This window comes from Ornithorhynchus anatinus, chromosome X5, assembly GCF_004115215.2.
Source record: "Ornithorhynchus anatinus isolate Pmale09 chromosome X5, mOrnAna1.pri.v4, whole genome shotgun sequence".
In the NCBI taxonomy this organism is placed as follows: Eukaryota; Metazoa; Chordata; class Mammalia; order Monotremata; family Ornithorhynchidae; genus Ornithorhynchus; species Ornithorhynchus anatinus.
Window position 1 is genome coordinate 6,175,043 of NC_041753.1, and position 16,235 is coordinate 6,191,277.

General features: G+C 63.5%; 1 protein-coding gene across 1 annotated transcript; it reads left to right on the forward strand.

The window, feature by feature from the left end:
- Positions 1-1,037: 1,037 nt before the first annotated feature.
- Positions 1,038-16,015, forward strand: FIS1 (fission, mitochondrial 1). Its single transcript, XM_029056223.2, is given in 9 exon segments — positions 1,038-1,184; positions 4,108-4,240; positions 5,018-5,094; positions 7,115-7,124; positions 7,127-7,219; positions 13,397-13,561; positions 14,098-14,179; positions 14,370-14,483; positions 15,334-16,015. Coding segments are annotated over 9 exon segments (825 nt in total). The 5' UTR covers positions 1,038-1,139; the 3' UTR covers positions 15,440-16,015.
- Positions 16,016-16,235: the final 220 nt, after the last annotated feature.

Below are 16,235 nucleotides of genomic sequence, written 5' to 3' on the forward strand. Positions count from 1 at the left end.
CAACCCGGTTAACCCCACTCGTCTCATCCCTATCATTTTATTTATTTGTACTGATGTCTTCCTCCCCCCACAGACTGTATGTTGGTTGTGGGCAGGGACCGTAGCTGTTTATTAGGTTGTCCTCTCCCAAGCGCTTACTAACAGTGCTCTGCACCCAGTAAGAGCTCAATAAATACGATCGAATGAAGTGCTGTGGGACTGGGAGGGGGAATGAATAGACAGAGCAGGTCAGGGAAACGCAGAAGGGAGTGGGAGAAGAGGAAAGGAGGGCTTAGTCAGGGAAGGCCTCTTGGAGGAGATGGGCCTTCGATAAGGCTTTGAAGTGGGGGAGAGTCATTGTCTCCTTTCCCCTCTTCCCTCTGGTCTCCCCAATTTTGACTCCAGGACTTGGCTGCAGTGAGGGGGAAGAATTAAGGGCTCAGTCCAGTGCTCTGCAAACAGTAAGCGCTCAATAAATACGATTGAATGAACAAATATCATCATTATCATTGTTATTATTCTCTGGGCCTCAATAACCTCATGTGCAAAGGGGGGATTAAATCCTACTCCCTCCTATTTAGACTCTGACCCCGTGTAAGACAGGTACTGGGTCCAACCCGATGATCTTGTACCTACCTCAATGCTTAGAACAGTGCTGGGCACTAACCAAGCGCTTAACGAATACTATTAAAAAAAAAAAAAAGGTGGGAGTCGAGGCAGAGAGTGCGCATGCGCGCTGTCGGAGGGCGGGAGGGGGGTTGGAGCATGCGCAGTGGGGCCGCTCTTAAAAAAGGGTGGGACAGTGGGGGCAAGAAGTGCGCACGCGCGCCCTTCGGGAGGGCGGCTGGAGCCTGCGCAGGGGGGTCGCTCTTAACACTAAAAAAAAAAGTAGGGTGGGGCAGTCGGGGCAAAGAGTGCGCACGCGCAGTTTCGGCGGGCAGGGCGGGCGGTTGGAGCCTGCGCAGTAGGGCCGCTCTCCGGGCGGGAGGGAGGGGAGGGGGAGGAAAGGGAGACTGAGTCTGCGCAGCGTCCCGGTGGTTGGGGCAGCGACCTGAGGCGGGGGCGGGGCGCACTTCCGGGGTGGGGCGGAAGTGACTCTCGGCCTCAGGCAGGCCATGGGCCCGGGGCCGGCTGCGCTGTGAGGCGGCCGGGGGGCGGCCATGGAGGCCGTGCTGAGCGAGCTGGTGGCTGTGGACGACCTGCTGGTGAGCTGGGGGGAGGCTCCGTCAGCCCCTCGTATGTATGCAGCGCTCGCCGTGTGCGGGGCACCGTGCTGAGCGCGGGGGAGGCCCACCCCCGGCCCGCAGCGAGAGCGCTGGACTGAGCGGCCGGGGGCGTCCAGTACGGAGGAGAAGGGGGCGGGGCGGAGCCGGGGTCACGTGAGGTTGTTGTTGTGGCCGGGCGGTGTCGGTCTTGTTTTCCCCGCCAGGGGGCGCCCCGGCGCCGTGCCGGCGGGGGACGGGACGCCTCGGTCTTTACTAATAATAATTATTATTATTATAATGATGGTATTTGTTAAGCGCTTACTATAATAATAATAATGTTGGTATTTGTTAAGCGCTTACTATGTGCAGAGCACTGTTTTAAGCGCTGGGGGAGAGACAGGGGCATCAGGTTGTCCCACGTGAGGCTCACGGCCTTCATCCCCATTTGACAGATGAGGGAACTGAGGCACAGAGAAGTTGAGGGACTTGCCCGAGGTCACTATGTGCAGTGCACTGTTCTAAGCGCGGGGGGAGAGACAGGGTCATCAGGTTGTCCCACGTGAGGCTCATGGTCTTCATCCCCATTTGACAGATGAGGGAACTGAGGCCCAGAGAAGTGAAGGGACTTGCCCTAGGTCACTATGTGCAGAGCCCTGTTCTAAGCGCTGGGTGAATACAAGGTCAGCAGGTTGTCCCCCGTGGGGCTCCCAGTCGTCATCCCCATTTGACAGAGGAGGTCACTGAGGCCCAGAGAAGTTCAGTGACTTGCCCCAAGCCCCACAGCTGACAGGTGGCCGATCCAGGATTAGAACCCACGACCTCTGACTCCCAAGCCCGGGCTCTTCCCCCTAAACCATGGTGCTTCTCGTGGTTTACAGATAAAAGAGTCTTTTAAGCCCTTTGAGGACAGGGATCGCCTCTATTAACTCTCTTGCCCTCTCCCGGGCGCTTAGTAGGGAGCGCTCCCTGCAGCAGGTGCTCAGGAAATGCCGTGTTTTAAAATGGTATTGGTTAAGCGCTTACTCTGCGCCAGGCACTGTACTGAGCGCTGGGGTAGACACAAGGTAGGTTGGACACGGTCCGTGTCCCTTATGGGGCTCTCAGTTTTCATTTGACAGAGGACGTCACTGAGGCCCAGGGAAGTGACTTGCCCAAGGTCACACAGCTGGCAAGTGACGGAGCCGGGATTAGAACCCGCGACCTCCGACTCCCCGGCTCTTGCCACTGAGTCACGCTGCTGCTCCGGGTCCAACGGAGGACGATGAGGGAGGGGGGACGGACGTCGCATCGAGGCTCCGGCCTCTCTTCGGGCGTGGGTTCTAATCATGCATTCGTGCGGCGGATACAAGGTGATCAGGTTGCCCCACTTAGCGCTCACAGTCTTCATCCCCATTTGACAGATGAGGGAACTGAGGCACAGAGAAGTGACTTGCCCGAGGTCACACAGCTGACAAGCGGCGGAGCCGGGAGGAGCCTTGTATCCTCCCCAGCGCTTAGAACGGTGCTTTGCACATAGTGAGCGCTTCACAGATGTCACCATTATTACTATTTATTGAGCGGTCAGTGCGTGCAGAGCACCGGACTGAGCGCTTGGAAGGCACAGTTGGGCAACAGAGACCATCCCTCCCCAACCACGGGCTCCCGGTCCAGAAGCGGGGAGACGGACAACAGGACGAAACAAGGAGGCCCATGATTAGAAGCAGCGAGGCTCAGGGGAAAGAGCCCGAGCTTGGGAGTCACAGGTCGTGGGTTCTAATCCCGCATCGGCCACTTGGCAGCCGTGTGACTTCGGGCGAGTCGCTTCACTTCTCTGGGCCTCAGTTCCCTCATCTGTGAAATGGGGATCGAGACGGGGAGCCCCACGGGGGACAATCTGATTAACTTGTATCTATCCCAGTGCTCAGAACGGTGCTCGGTCCTTAACAGATGTCATTATTATTATTATCCCGGCTCTGCCATTTGCCTGCTGTGTGACTTGGGGCAAGTTGCTTCACTTCCTTGAGCCTCGGTTCCTTCGTGTGTAAAATGGGGATTAAGACCGTGAGCCTTATGTGGGACGGGGACCGCGTCCTACCCAGTGGTCTTGTATCTACCCCGGCGCTTAGAATTAGTGCCTGGCACCTAAGTGCTTACCAAATGCCGTAATTATTGTTGTTATGATATTTGTTAGGTGCTCATTATGCGTCAAGCACTACTTTCAACAAGTTAATCCAGTTAGACACAACTCCCGTCTCAAATGGGGCTCCCAATCTACATAAGAGAATGAGCATTGAATCTTCATCTGTTATAGCTGAGGAACCTGAGGCCCAGAGAATTCATTCAGTCGTATTCAGCGCCTACTGTGTGCAGAGCACTGTACTAAGTCCTTAACAATAAACGGACGCGTTCCCCGCCCACACCGAGGTCGCACAGCAAGCAGTCGACCGGACGGGGATTAGAACCCGGGTCCTCCGACTCTGAGGCCCGGGCCCTTTCCGCTAGATCACGCTGCTTTCCGCGGTCCGTCAGAGGAGCGGGGAGCGGGAGGCAGGAGGGCTGGTTCATTCATTCTATTCGGTTGTATTTATTGAGCGCTTTCTGTGTGCAGAGCACTGGACTAAACTCTTGGGAGCGTACAGTATAACAAGAAACAGATGCCTTGCCCCCAGCAAGCTTACAGTCTAGAGCGGGTGAGACAGACGTCGATAAATAAATGATAGATGGATGATAAATAAATAAACGAGAGCTACGTCCCGGATTGCTGCGGGGTTGGGAGGGCGGAGGAGCAAATCAGGGCGACGCAGGTTCCCCGGAGAGGACCTGGGACCGTGGGCCGGAGACCCCCGGGGGCCGGGGGGCAGGAATCGGCGCCCCCGGCTTCACCTTTCTCCCCCCTCCCCGGGACCCCTCTCCCTAACTGGCTCCCCTCCCCCACCGCCTGCAGAAGTTTGAGAAGAAGTTTCAGGCAGAGCAGGCAGGAGGCTCCGTGTCCCGGGCGACGCAGTTCGAATACGCCTGGTGCCTTGTGCGCAGCAAGTACAACGATGACATCCGCAAGGGCATCGGCCTGCTGGAGGGTGAGGAGTGGAGCCGTCGGGGTCCCCCGGCCCCCCGACCTCCCCATCCCGGCCCCCCCCAATCCCTCTCCCCCCCTTTCTTCCCCCAAGCTTCCCCATTCCTTTCCCTCTCTCCGGTCCTCTCTCCCCTCTCTCCAGACATCTCCGCCCCCACCCCCCTTTCCTGGGTCCCTGATCAGAATCCTGGAGCGGGGGAGGACTTTAAGGGGTCATCCGGTCCCTCCCCCTCCCGGCTCCGGGCAGATTTGGGATCCAGGCCGTCGGTTCTCTGTAGGGAAGTCGCCGACGTTCGATTCCGCGGACGGTCCGGAAGCTCTCTGTCGGTCAAACCTGACTCCCCCTCACTGCAATTTAAACCTCTTCCTGGGGCCGGGGAGAACAACCGGACGGAGTCACCCTTACCGGCTTGCCCGGGCTCACTGTCCCCGCTCCCTCTCCGCGTGGCTCTCGGCGCCCAGTTCTCTCCTTTCCTCTGGTCATCTCTGCCTCCCTCCTCCGAGAATCCCCTGCGGGGGCCTCCCTCCCGCTGTTCGTCCCCTCCCGTTCCCGGTCTTCCCGTGCCCCCGCCCCATCCCCTCGGGGATGGCGGTCCAGAAACGGAAGCCCCGGGGACCTGGGGGTCGGGAAGATCCCGGCCCTCGGGACCACCCCAGGGTCGCCGTGGGTGGAGGTGGCTTCTCGGCTCCCCCTCGCCCACCCCCAGAGCGTCCCGCCCCGTGGGATGGGGAAGGCTCCGCGTCGGCATCGTGCATCCCGCTCTCTCCCCTTCCCTCCCAGAGCTGCTGCCCAAGGGGACCAAAGAGGAGCAGCGAGACTACGTCTTCTACCTGTCTGTGGGAAACTACCGGCTCAAGGTGAGGGTTGTTCGTCCGCTGCGCTGCCATGACCCCTCTCCTCCCCTCTGGGGCGAGGGGAGATTCTAGCTCCTCTCCCCAGCTACTTACCCCCGCCGCCCCCCCCCATCTCTCTCCCCTCAGTGGTCTCTCCCGACCACCTTCTGTGTCTCAATCAATCGGTCGTATTTATTGATCGCTCACCGTGTGCCGAGCACTGAACGGAATGCTTGGGAGAGTAATAATAATAACCGTGGCGTTTTTTAAGCGCTTACTATGAGCCAAAGTACCGTTTTAAGCGCTGGGGAGGATACAAGGTGATCAGGTTGGCCCACGTGGGGCTCACAGTCTTCATCCCCATTTTACAGATGAGGGAACCGAGGCACAGAGAAGTTAAACGACCTGCCCAAAGTCACACAGCTGACAAGCGGCGGAGCCGGGATTTGAACCCGTGACCACTGATTCCCAAGCCCGGGCTCTTTCCCCTGAGCCACGCTGCTTCTCTTAACAGTAAAACAGAGTTGGTAGATATGTTTCCTGCCCACAGGGAGCTTTACAGTCTAGAGGGAGTCTCGAGGGTCTCCCCGCCATTTCTCTCAGAATGGTATGTCCCCCAAGCGCTCAGTATAGTGCTCTAAACGCAGTAAGCGCTCAGTAAATGTGGTTGAATGAATAAGTCTGTCTCCCTCTTCTAGACTGTAAGCCCGGTGGTCGGCAGGGATCGTCTCTATTGCTGATTTGAAACTTTCCCAGCGCTTAGCACGGTGCTCTGCACACAATAAGCGCTCAAATAACTATGACTGAATAAATCTCCTGCCCCCCATCCCGTTCCCCTCAATGATATCTCCTGACCATCTCCCCTTCTGTCAGAGGAGCAGCGTGGCTTAGTGGAAAGAGCCTGGGCTTGGGAGTCAGAGGTCGTGAGTCCGAATCCCAGCTCTGCCACTTATCAGCCGTGTGACTGTGGGCAAGTCACTTTACTTCGTAAAATGGGGATTAGCCGTGAGCCTCACGTGGGACGACCTGATTGCCCTGTATCTACCCCAGCGCTCAGAACAGTGCTCTGCACATAGTAAGCGCTTAACAAATACCAACATTATTATTATTATTATTATTCTGTGCCCTCCCCCACCATTTGTCTCTGAAAGGTATCTCCCGACCATCTCATTCATTCTTTCGTTCAGTCACATTCATTGAGCGCTCACCGCGTGCGGAGCACTGTACTGAGCGCTTGGGAGAGGGCAACATAATAAGCAGACACATTCCCCTGCCCACATCGTGCTCCCCTCAGAACGGCCATCTGCGGAACCGGGGGACAGTGGTGCGAAGATCGGGAGCCCGGGACTCGGGGGACCCGGGGGTCTCACGCCGGCTCCGTCTGCCGGGTGGCCTCGGACGAGTCGCTTCGCTCCTCTGGGCCTCGGTGTCCTCATCTGTAAAAATGGGGGCTACGTAGCTGTTCTCCCTTCCCCCTCGGACGGGGAGCCCCGCGAGGGGCGGGGTCTGTGTCCGACCTGATCACCCGGTGGGTGACGCGGGCCGCGGCTCACGGGCGCTTAACAGGTCCACTTATCTGTGTCGGTTGTCATCTCCCGATCGTCTCCCCTGCGCTCTTCCCCCTGGAGTCTCCTCTCCCTTTCCCCGTCCCCAGCCTCAGATGCCAGTCTCCTGACCCATCTCCCCTCTCCCTGCCTCTGCTCCCCCCTCCGCCCCTTTCCCAGAGAGCCTCTCCCTGACCCGCTCCCGAGGGCAGAAAGGTGGATGGAGGAGGTGTGGGGGTGAGCGGCCCGGCCCCCCGATCTCTCGCCCCCTCCCCCGGCACCCGGCTATCAGAGCGTTATCTACTCCGGCTTATCCGCCCCGTGCAGGAGGTGCTGTTTGTGGACGCCGGTGCCGAGGGGCGGAGCCGAGAGGTGGGGAGAGGCCTCCGAGAGAGGAGGGGTGGGGCTCGGGGCTGGGGGAGACACCCCGGCCAGGGGAGGCCCTCCCCCGCACGCTCGGCGCGCCCCCCGGCCCCCAACGGGCTTCCCCCTTCCGGCAGGAGTACGAGAAGGCCTGAAGTACGTGAGGGGGCTGCTGCAGACGGAACCCCAGAACAGCCAGGCCCGCGAGCTGGAGAGGCTCATCGACAAGGCCATGAAGAAAGGTCTGAGCCGGGAGGGACGGGGAGGGGGCGGGGAACGGGACGGGATGCTGCGGCAGCCGGGGGCGGGGGGGCCCGGGAGGGTGCCGGGAAGGGAGGGGAGGGGCGGTCTCCGTCCGGGGCTCCCCCCAGCCCGACTCACCGCTCTCGTCCCGTCCCTTCCCCAGACGGCTGGTGGGCATGGCCATCGTGGGCGGCATGGCCCTGGGCGTGGCGGGCCTGGCCGGCCTCATCGGCCTCGCCGTGTCCAAGTCCAAGCCGTGAGCCAGACCTCGGTCGGGAGGAGGCGGAGCCGCCCGGACACCCACGGACTCCCCTCCCCGCCCTTAACCCCCGGCCCGGGCTCCCACGGACTCCCTCCCTGCTCTAACACCGGGCCTGGGCCCCACGGACGGTCCCTCCCCAGCTCCGGCCCCGGGCCCCACGGACGCCCCCTCCCTACCCCTACCCACCCCCGGGCCGAGGTATCCTCGGAAGTCCCCTCCCCACCTCTGGCCCCGGGCCCGGACGCCACGGACGGCCCCCTCCCCCGCCTCTAACCCCGGGCCCGGGCGCCCACGGACGTCCCTCCCCGCCTCTGACCCCGGCCCGGGCGCCCACGGACACGCCCTCCTTGAGCCCTGGGGGCGTCGGGGCGGGATCGCACGGGCTGACCCTTCTCCCCGCAAAACCGTGCTCTGGGAAGAGTGTAAATAAAGTGTAAGACTGGCTCCGAGCCTCTGCCAGCCGCCGCCTCCTCCGCTCCTCCTCTTGCTCCGATTCCCTCCTGCCCCACTGGGCACCCCGGCCCTGGCCCGGGGGGAGTCTCCACCTGGTGGCGGGACGTGCCGCCGGCGAGGGCTTCCTGCCAGCCTGGGCCCGCCCTTCCCCTCCGCTTTGTCTCCCCGCTTCCTCCCCCGGCCCCCCCGCCGGCCCCCGGGGACGTAGAGCCAAGGACACCTGGGGTCCCCACGGGGAAAGGAAGGCCGGAGGGGGGGAGGCGGCGGGGGCGGGGGCCGGCTCCTGGCCGTGCCGGGGACCGGGAGGGGGATTGCGGCCCCGCCCCCTGCCGGCCCGGTACCAGGCTCAGCCCGTTTACGCCTCCGCATACCGCTCGTTCCTCCGTCGTGAGCAGGCCTCCCCCCGGGGCTTTCCCCGGGCCTGCGGGTCGTCGGGGCGGGGGCGCCGGGTGCTAAATACAGCTTGCCGGCGGCCCGGTCACGTGTGCTGGGTTCGGGCCGGGCTCTTCCGTGGGGGACCTCGGTCGCTCTCCGTCGCTCGCTTCCCGACCCCGCCACGGGCCGGGCCCGGGCTCCTCCCTCGCCCCAGTCCTCGCTATCGCCGCCGGAACCCAATTACTCCCGGCCTCATTAGGGGAGATTAGCCGGGCCGTCCGCCGGGCACGGGTCGCGGGGACGCCAACTATGACCTCGCCCCACCCTCCTCCCCCGCGGGCCTCGCACCTCGGCCCTGCGCCTTCAAGGCTGGTCTGAGTCAGAGATCGCCCCGAGATCAGACGCCCGGAGCCGGCTGGGGGGGACCGGGGCCTGGGTGGCGGGACTGCCTCCCTACCCCCCCCCCCCCGAGAGCGCCCCCCAACCCCTCACGCCTCACGCCCGACCATCACCGCCTTCAGCCGCCTCGGGGATCCCCTCCTTACAGGCCGGGGTCGATGGGGGTCCCTTCCGCCTCTCCCCGGCTCCCGCCCACCGTGGGCTCCTGGGGAGGAGACTCGCCCCGGCCTCTTCTCCGAGGGTGGTGGGCGAATGGGGGTGACCAGAGCCCGGCTGTGGGACTCTCGGCATCCCTCTTCGGCGTGCGGCTCTCGGTCCGCCTCGGAAAAGGCCGGTCCACCCTCCCCACCCGGGTGTCCCGGGGCCTGTCCGGCAGACGCGCGCAACCCGGCCCCCGGTGACGGTACCCGGTACGTCCCGGGGTAGACGGTTTCCGTTACTCACGGCTAAGGCTCCCCTGGGGCGGGAACCGGGGGAGGTGGAGGGCGGGGGGGAGGGGGGGCCCCCGGAGTGGACGGGGGTGGGGGCGGGGGGAGGGTTGGACTTTTGGCCGCTCGCTCCGGCCCGACTTCAGAGAGAGCCGCGGCTCCCCTGGCTCACCTCGCTCGCCGGCCGCAGAGAGACGGGCGAGACGGAGGGGATCGGGTCCCGGGAGGCCGGCGCCCTCTCAGCCCACCGGCCCCCGAGCGGGAGGGAGAGGCGGGGAACGGGAGGGCGACCCTCCCCGGGGTGGGCAGGGGTCGGGGCCGCTCCCTCGGGCATGGCCGGGGCGGTGGAGGCGGTGGGGTTGTTCCTGGGGGCGCTGGGGCTGCTCATGCTGGGGGTGACCCTGCGGCACGCCGAGTGGCGCGTCTCCTCGGTCCACGGCAACGTCATCACCACGTCCACCATCTTCGAGAACCTCTGGTACAGCTGCGCCACCGACTCCACCGGCGTCTACAACTGCTGGGAGTTCCCCTCCATGCTGGCGCTCTCTGGTACCCACCCACCCCGGGCACCGGGGCTCCCCCCGGGGGGATGGGGCCGGGGGGTCGGGGGCTTCGTCGCGGCTTCCTGGCGCCTTTTTGGGTCTCGCTGCATCTCCAGCCCAACCGGGGGGGAGACTCTGTGTCGCTTGGAAGCGGGGATGGGGGGGGGGTCTTTCCCTCCGATTCGTTCGTGTTTGCCGAGCGCTTACTGTGTGCAGAGCACTGTGCTAAGCGCTCGGGAGAGTCCAATAGAACGATAAACGGGCACATTCCCTACCCGCGACGAGCTGACGGGCGTGGGTCTCACCGGTATCTCCGTCCCATCCAATGGGGAGACTCTGTGCTGCTTGCGGGGGGCGCTTAGGGGCATGGGGTCGTGAGGAGGGAGCACGGCGGGGCGGTGGGGGTCTTTGCTGCAGCTTCGTGGGGCCGTTTTGAGTCTCGCTGTATCTCCATCCCATCCGGTGGGGAGACTGTGCTGCTTGGATCTCGTGGGGGGCGTGGGGGGCGTGAGGAGAGGGCGGGTGGGGGGGGGTCTTAGCAGCTTTGTGGGACCCTCCTTTTGTGGGGCCCTCTGTCCTATCCGATGGGAAGACTTTGTGTTGCTTGGGGCGGGGGGGCAAAGGGCAGGGGGACTGTAAAGAGGGAAAGTGGGGGGCTTTGGTGAGGGGGATTGTAATGGGGAGGCGGTGGGGGGGGTGTCTATGGCAGAGGGCAGGGGGAACTAAGGGGATTCGGGGGGGGCTGGGGCAGGGGAGCGGTGGGTGGTGCGATCTGGGGGCGCTGGCCTTCGGGGAGGAGCTTTCCCCGGTGGGGTGCAGGACTCCGGGGTCCCGGGGCCCCCAAGATCTGGGCCCAGGGGAGAACAGGACAGGTCATCTCCCCGCGCCCCCGCAACAGTTTGCCGTCCCCTTTGCCCATGCCCCCTGAGGGGCGCAGGGTCCTGGAAGCAGGGGCAGCTCCGTCCACCCACCCCGGCCCTGGGCAGGGAGGCCGCTCTGTTCCTCCCGAGGCCCGCGGGGTCGCCCCTCAAAGGTCCCCACGGGCCTCCCCTTGAGCGACCCCGGCCCCTAACGGGGGACCCTTCCCGGGTCCGGCGAGGGCAAGACCCGGGCCCCCCGTGGGGATCGGGGAGCGGACGGGAGGTCTACGGCGAGGGCTCCCCGACACCTCCAAGCCTTCCAGCCACCCCCTCGAGGTCCCCTTCCCCAGTCTCTCTCCCCCTCCCCGTGCCGTCACCCCGTCGGGCCGTCTCCCCCACCTCACGGTGCTCCCCCGTCCCAAATGCTGCTGCTCTCCACGGTGCCGGCCCTTCCGGTGGCGCTCCCCATCCCACGGCCCGTTCCCCTCCCCACGCCCTCTCCCCTTCCCCAACTCGCCTCCTCCCCTTCCTTTCTTCTCCCTAGTATTCGTTCAGCACTTGCTACGCGCCAAGCACCGTTCTAAGCGCCGGGGTAGGTACGGGTTTTATCGGGTTGGCCCACATGGGGCTCAGGCTCCAAGTAGGAGGGCAGGAGGACTGAATCTCCATTTTGCAGTTGAGGAAACTGAGGCAGAGAGAAGTGAAGCGACTGGCCCGAGGTCACGCGGCGAGCAACTGGTAGGCCCAGGCGGTCTGACTCCCGGGCCTGGGCTCTTTCAGCTGGACCCTGCTCCCCGATTCCCGCACCATCTCTTCCTCACGGTTGCCCCCCCCTTCCCCCAGCCGCCTCCCCCTCTCCACATTGTCTCCTCTCCACCGCGTCAGCTCCCGGAAGAAGACTTCGCCCCCTTCGGACCCCGCCCCTCACTCTCCAGGGGGTGACCGACCCATCCCTTGCCGGCCGGGCCCGGGACACCCACCTCCACACCCCCCGGCACGCCCTGCCCCACCCCGGGCGGCAGAGCAAGGTCCTCGGGAGCCGCCTCCGACACGGAGCCGGCCGGTGCCGGGCTGAGGGGGGGGCTCGGGGGCGCCCTGACCCCGGGAGAGGCTGCCGGGTGCAGACCCGAGGGAGACGGGGGCCTGGGGGTCGCAGAGAGGGCGGGCGGGCGTCGAGGGAGGAAAAGAGAGCGATCCCCTCCTGGAAAACCTGCACCTGGGAGCTGGGGGACCCGGGTTCCAATCCCCGTTCTGCCGCTGTCCTTCTGGGTGACCTTGGGCGAATCACTTCTCCGCGTCTCAGTTTCCTCGTCTAGATAATGACGCGCTCTCCCTTTCCGTGGGACGGAGAGCCCCGTGTGGGACGGGGACTGTGTCCGACCCGACCTCGTATCTCCCCCAGTGGTCAGTACAGAGCTTGGCCCAGTTTGGCCTAGTGGAAAGAGCCCGGTCCTGGGACTCAGAGGACCTGGGTTCTAATTCCTGCTCCGCCACGTGTAACTGCTTTGTGACCTTGGGCGAATTACTTCACTTCTCAGGTCCTCAATCACCTCATCTGCAAAGCGATGAGGTAACGTTCTCCTGCCCGTTTACACCCAGAACCTCTTGCGGAAACCGATCGTCGCGTCATCTGCCCCGGCGCTTAGTACAAGAGAAGCGGCCTGGTGTAGTGGACAGAGCAGGGGCCTGGGAGTCAGGAGGTCATGGGTTCTAATTCTGCCTCCGCCACTGGTCTGCTGTGTGACCTTGGGCCAGTCACTTGATTTCTCTGGGCCTCGGCACCCTCATCTGCGAAATGGGGATCGAGCTTGCGAGCCCCACGTGGGACGGGGACCGTGTCCGAGAAGCAGCGTGGCTCGGTGGAAGGAGCCCGGGCTTGGGAGTCAGCGGTCATGGGTTCTAATCCCGGCTCCGCCTCTTGTCTCCCGAGTGCCTCTGGGCAAGTCGCTTAACTGCTCTGTGCCTCAGTTCCCTCATCTGTAAAAGGGGGATGAAGACCGTGAGCCCCACGTGGGGCGACCTGATCACCTTGTACCTCCCCAGCACGTAGAGCAGTGCTCCGCACATAGTACGTGCTTTAACAAATACCATTGTTATTATCTGTTTGTATCCACCCCAGCACCTAGTACAGTGCCTGGCACATAGTGAGCGCTTATCAAATACCACCGTAATAATCACTGCAAGGCTTGACCCATAGTAAGTGCTTCACAGTTATTATTAATAATAAACGCCGTCATCTTCACCGCCATCCCAACACCATCCTGGGGCAAGTCCCTGTCGCCTCCCCGTCGAAGCTGGGCACCCGTCTCCTCCCGGGTCTCCCTGCTTCTCTCTCTCCCCCGGCCTCCCCCCTCCGCGCTCCACTTCCCCCATCATCTTCCTCGAACACCGTTCTCCCTTCCTGGACGTCTGTCCGGCGGCTGCCCCGTTCCCTGCACATCCCGTGGGACCGGCGGCTCCCGGGGTCTCTGCCGGGCCCCTCCCCGAATCCCCTCTCTCCTCCCGCTGCGCCCCAGCTCACACCCCTCCCGCCACCCAGCTCTACCTCGCTGTTCCCCCAGCTTCGGGCTTCCGCCCGCTGCAGCTCCGGTCTAGTCCTCCCCGCTTTCTAGGCCTCCCGAGACGCCTCCTTCTCCGGGAGGCCTTCCCGACGGATCCCCTCCTCCTCGGGCATCTCGGTCCCCTCGGCAGTTGGGTGGGCGGCGGGTGATTTCTGGTTTAGTTTTCTCCTGGAGGGAGGGGCCCGCAGGTGGGGAAGGGCTGGAGGGGCCCGGGGAGGGGCTGTCGTGGGGGGCCCGGGGAGGGAGGGGCAAGCGAGTCACGTGGTGCTGTGTCCTTGTCCCCCCCCCTTCCCCAGGGTACATCCAGGTGTGCCGGGCACTGATGGTGACAGCCCTCCTGCTGGGTTTCCTGGCCTTGTTCTCCGGCATCGTGGGGCTCCGCTGCACCCTCGTCGCCCAGCACAACCCCCGCCTCAAGGCCAACCTGGCAGCGGTCGCTGGGGCCATGAACGTCCTGGCCGGTGAGGGACGGAGGGGGACGGACGGAGGGAGGGAAGGCCGCGCCGGCCGGGGGCGGGAGGGATAAGGGGACGTTGAAGGGCGGGGGGGCTGGGAGGGGAAAGAAGGGGGTCTCCCCTCCTCGGTCGTTCATTCCATTCACTGTCGTATTTACTGAGCGCAGAGCACTGGACTGAGCGCTTGGGAGAGGACACGACGACAAGAGATAGGCCCATTCCCGGCCCACAAGGAGCTTACAGTGTAGAGGGAGAGACGGACGTTTACTATAAATCAGTAAATGGCAGATAGGGACATAAGTGGTGTGGGGCTGGGAGGGGGCATGGATGAAGGGAGGAAGTCAGGGTGACGCCAAAGGGAGTGGGAGAAGGGGGGGGGCTTAGTCAGGAAAGGCCTCTTGGAGGAGGTGTAAGGCCCGCCCGGGGCCGTGTCGCTTTGGGGGGCGTTTGGGGGCAGAGAGGAGGTCCGGCCCGCAGAGCAGGGGGCTAACCCAGGCCCGCTCCCCGTCTCCCCTCTCCCCGCCCCTCTCTCCGACACCCAGGCCTGTGCGGGATGGTGGCCGTGAGCTGGTACGCCTTCAACATCACCAAGGACTTCTTCGACCCGCTCTATCCGGGCACCAAGTGAGTTTGGAAAAAGCGCCCCCAGGCCTCCCTCCCCGCCCCGGGCTCCCTCCCTCGGAATTCCCCACCCCGGCCCTCGGGATCAACCTCCTCCCCCCTTCAAGATCTCCACCTCCGCCTTCCCGAAGTCCCTGTTCCCCCGCCCACCTCGCCGCGCCCCCTCACCGCGCCCGTCCCCCCCACCCCCCAGGTACGAGCTGGGTCCAGCCCTCTACCTGGGCTGGGCCGCGTCCATCTTCTGCATCCTGGGAGGCCTCAGCCTCTTCTCCCAGCGCTGTACCTACTCTGACGACGTCCCGCCCGGGTGAGGCTGGGGAGGATGGAGGGAGAGGGAGGGATTCACCTCCCCCCGCCCCAGGTGCGGAGGCCCCGGGAGAGCAGTTGGGGGGGAACCCCGAGGAGCCCGAGGAAACGAGGCATTATAGGTGTGTGTGGTATTTCTTAAGCGCTCACTATGTAATAATAATAACGTTGGTATCTGTTAAGCGCTTACTATGTGCCGAGCGCTGTTCTGAGCACTAGGGTAGACACAGGGTAATGAGGTTGTCCCACAGAGAACTGAGGTCGCACAGCAGACGAGTGGCGGAGCCAGAATTAGAACCCAGGCCCTTCTGACTCCGCGTGCTCTATCCACTAGACCGCGCTGCGTCTTCATAATAGTAGAGGATTTAATGATACCGACGATGGTATTTGTTAAGCGCTTACTGTGTGCCAAGCACCGTTCTAAGCGCTGGGGTAGATACGAGGCGATCAGGTCGTCCCACGTGGGGCTCACGGTCTTCATCCCCGTTTTCCAGATGAGGGAACTGAGGCACAGAGAAGTAAAGCGGCTTGCCCAGGGTCACACAGCAGACGATTAGAACCCACGTCCCCTGACTCCCAAGCCCGGGCTCTTTCCACTAAGGCACTTCTCTAATCATTCAGTCATTCAATTGACTAGTCATTCAGTCAGTCAGTGGATTGAGCGCTTACCGTGTGCAGAGCACTGTACTGAACGCGTGGGAGAGGACAATACGATAAACAGATACATTCCCTGCCCACCGTGAGCTAACGGTCTAGAGGGGGTGTGGGATGGGGGGCGGGGGGAGTCCCAGCTGGGGGCCGGGGAAGGGGAACCCGGGGCGATCCTTCTGACTCGACTCCTCCCCCCTCAGCAACCCGCTCCCTTACAAGGCCCCCCAATCCATCCTGACCCGGGGGCGCAGCGAATCGGACGACATCGGCGGCTCGGCCAAGTACGGCAAGAGCGCCTACGTGTAGGACCCTGGCGTCCGGGAGCTCGGCCCCAGGGAGCGGGGGACCGGGAGGAGCCGGGAGGGGTGGGGGTGGGGGGTCCCCCACGCCCGCCCCTCCGGCCCCCGCTGCCGCCTCGCCGGCCTCCGCCCCGCCAGACTGAGACTCCAAGCCCCCCGACTCCCCGCCGCCGACCCCGGCCCCGTCCCGGTGGAGGGGGGCTGCGGACCTTACGCCCCTCACTTCCGAGCCCCACCCCCAGGTCTTCAGGTGCCAGGCCCTTCCTCTTCAGCCCCCCGTCCACCGGTAGGAGACGAGAGATGGTGGGTAAATGGAGGCTGAGTCTCTCCAGCCCAGGCCTCACCCTCATCCTCTTGTCCACCAAGACATCGAGGGTAAATGGAGGCTGAGTCTCTCCAGCCCAGGCCTCACCCTCATCCTCTTGTCCACCAAGACATCGAGGGTAAATGGAGGCTGAGTCTCTCCCCCTCAGGCCCCGCCCTCATCCCCTTGGCCACTAATAGGCGTCGAGAGATTTGGGGGTAAGTGGAGGCTGAGTCACCTGGGTTTGGGATCTGTGTAAATAAAGTTTTTATGATGCTTCCTGAGGCCTGGACCAGAAGCCCCGACCCGGCCACAGGGAGGAAGAGGGACACAAGGAGGGAAGTCGGTCAGGACCTACCCGCCTCGTATCATCTAATCATCCGTTCACTCATTCGGTCGTAATCTGGTTGGGTTAGCCCAAGTTCTGAAATTTCTTTGGTGTACGCTCATCTCCTTGGCCTGGTGTTGGTTGACATGGATTTTAGTCAGCTGGAGTTAC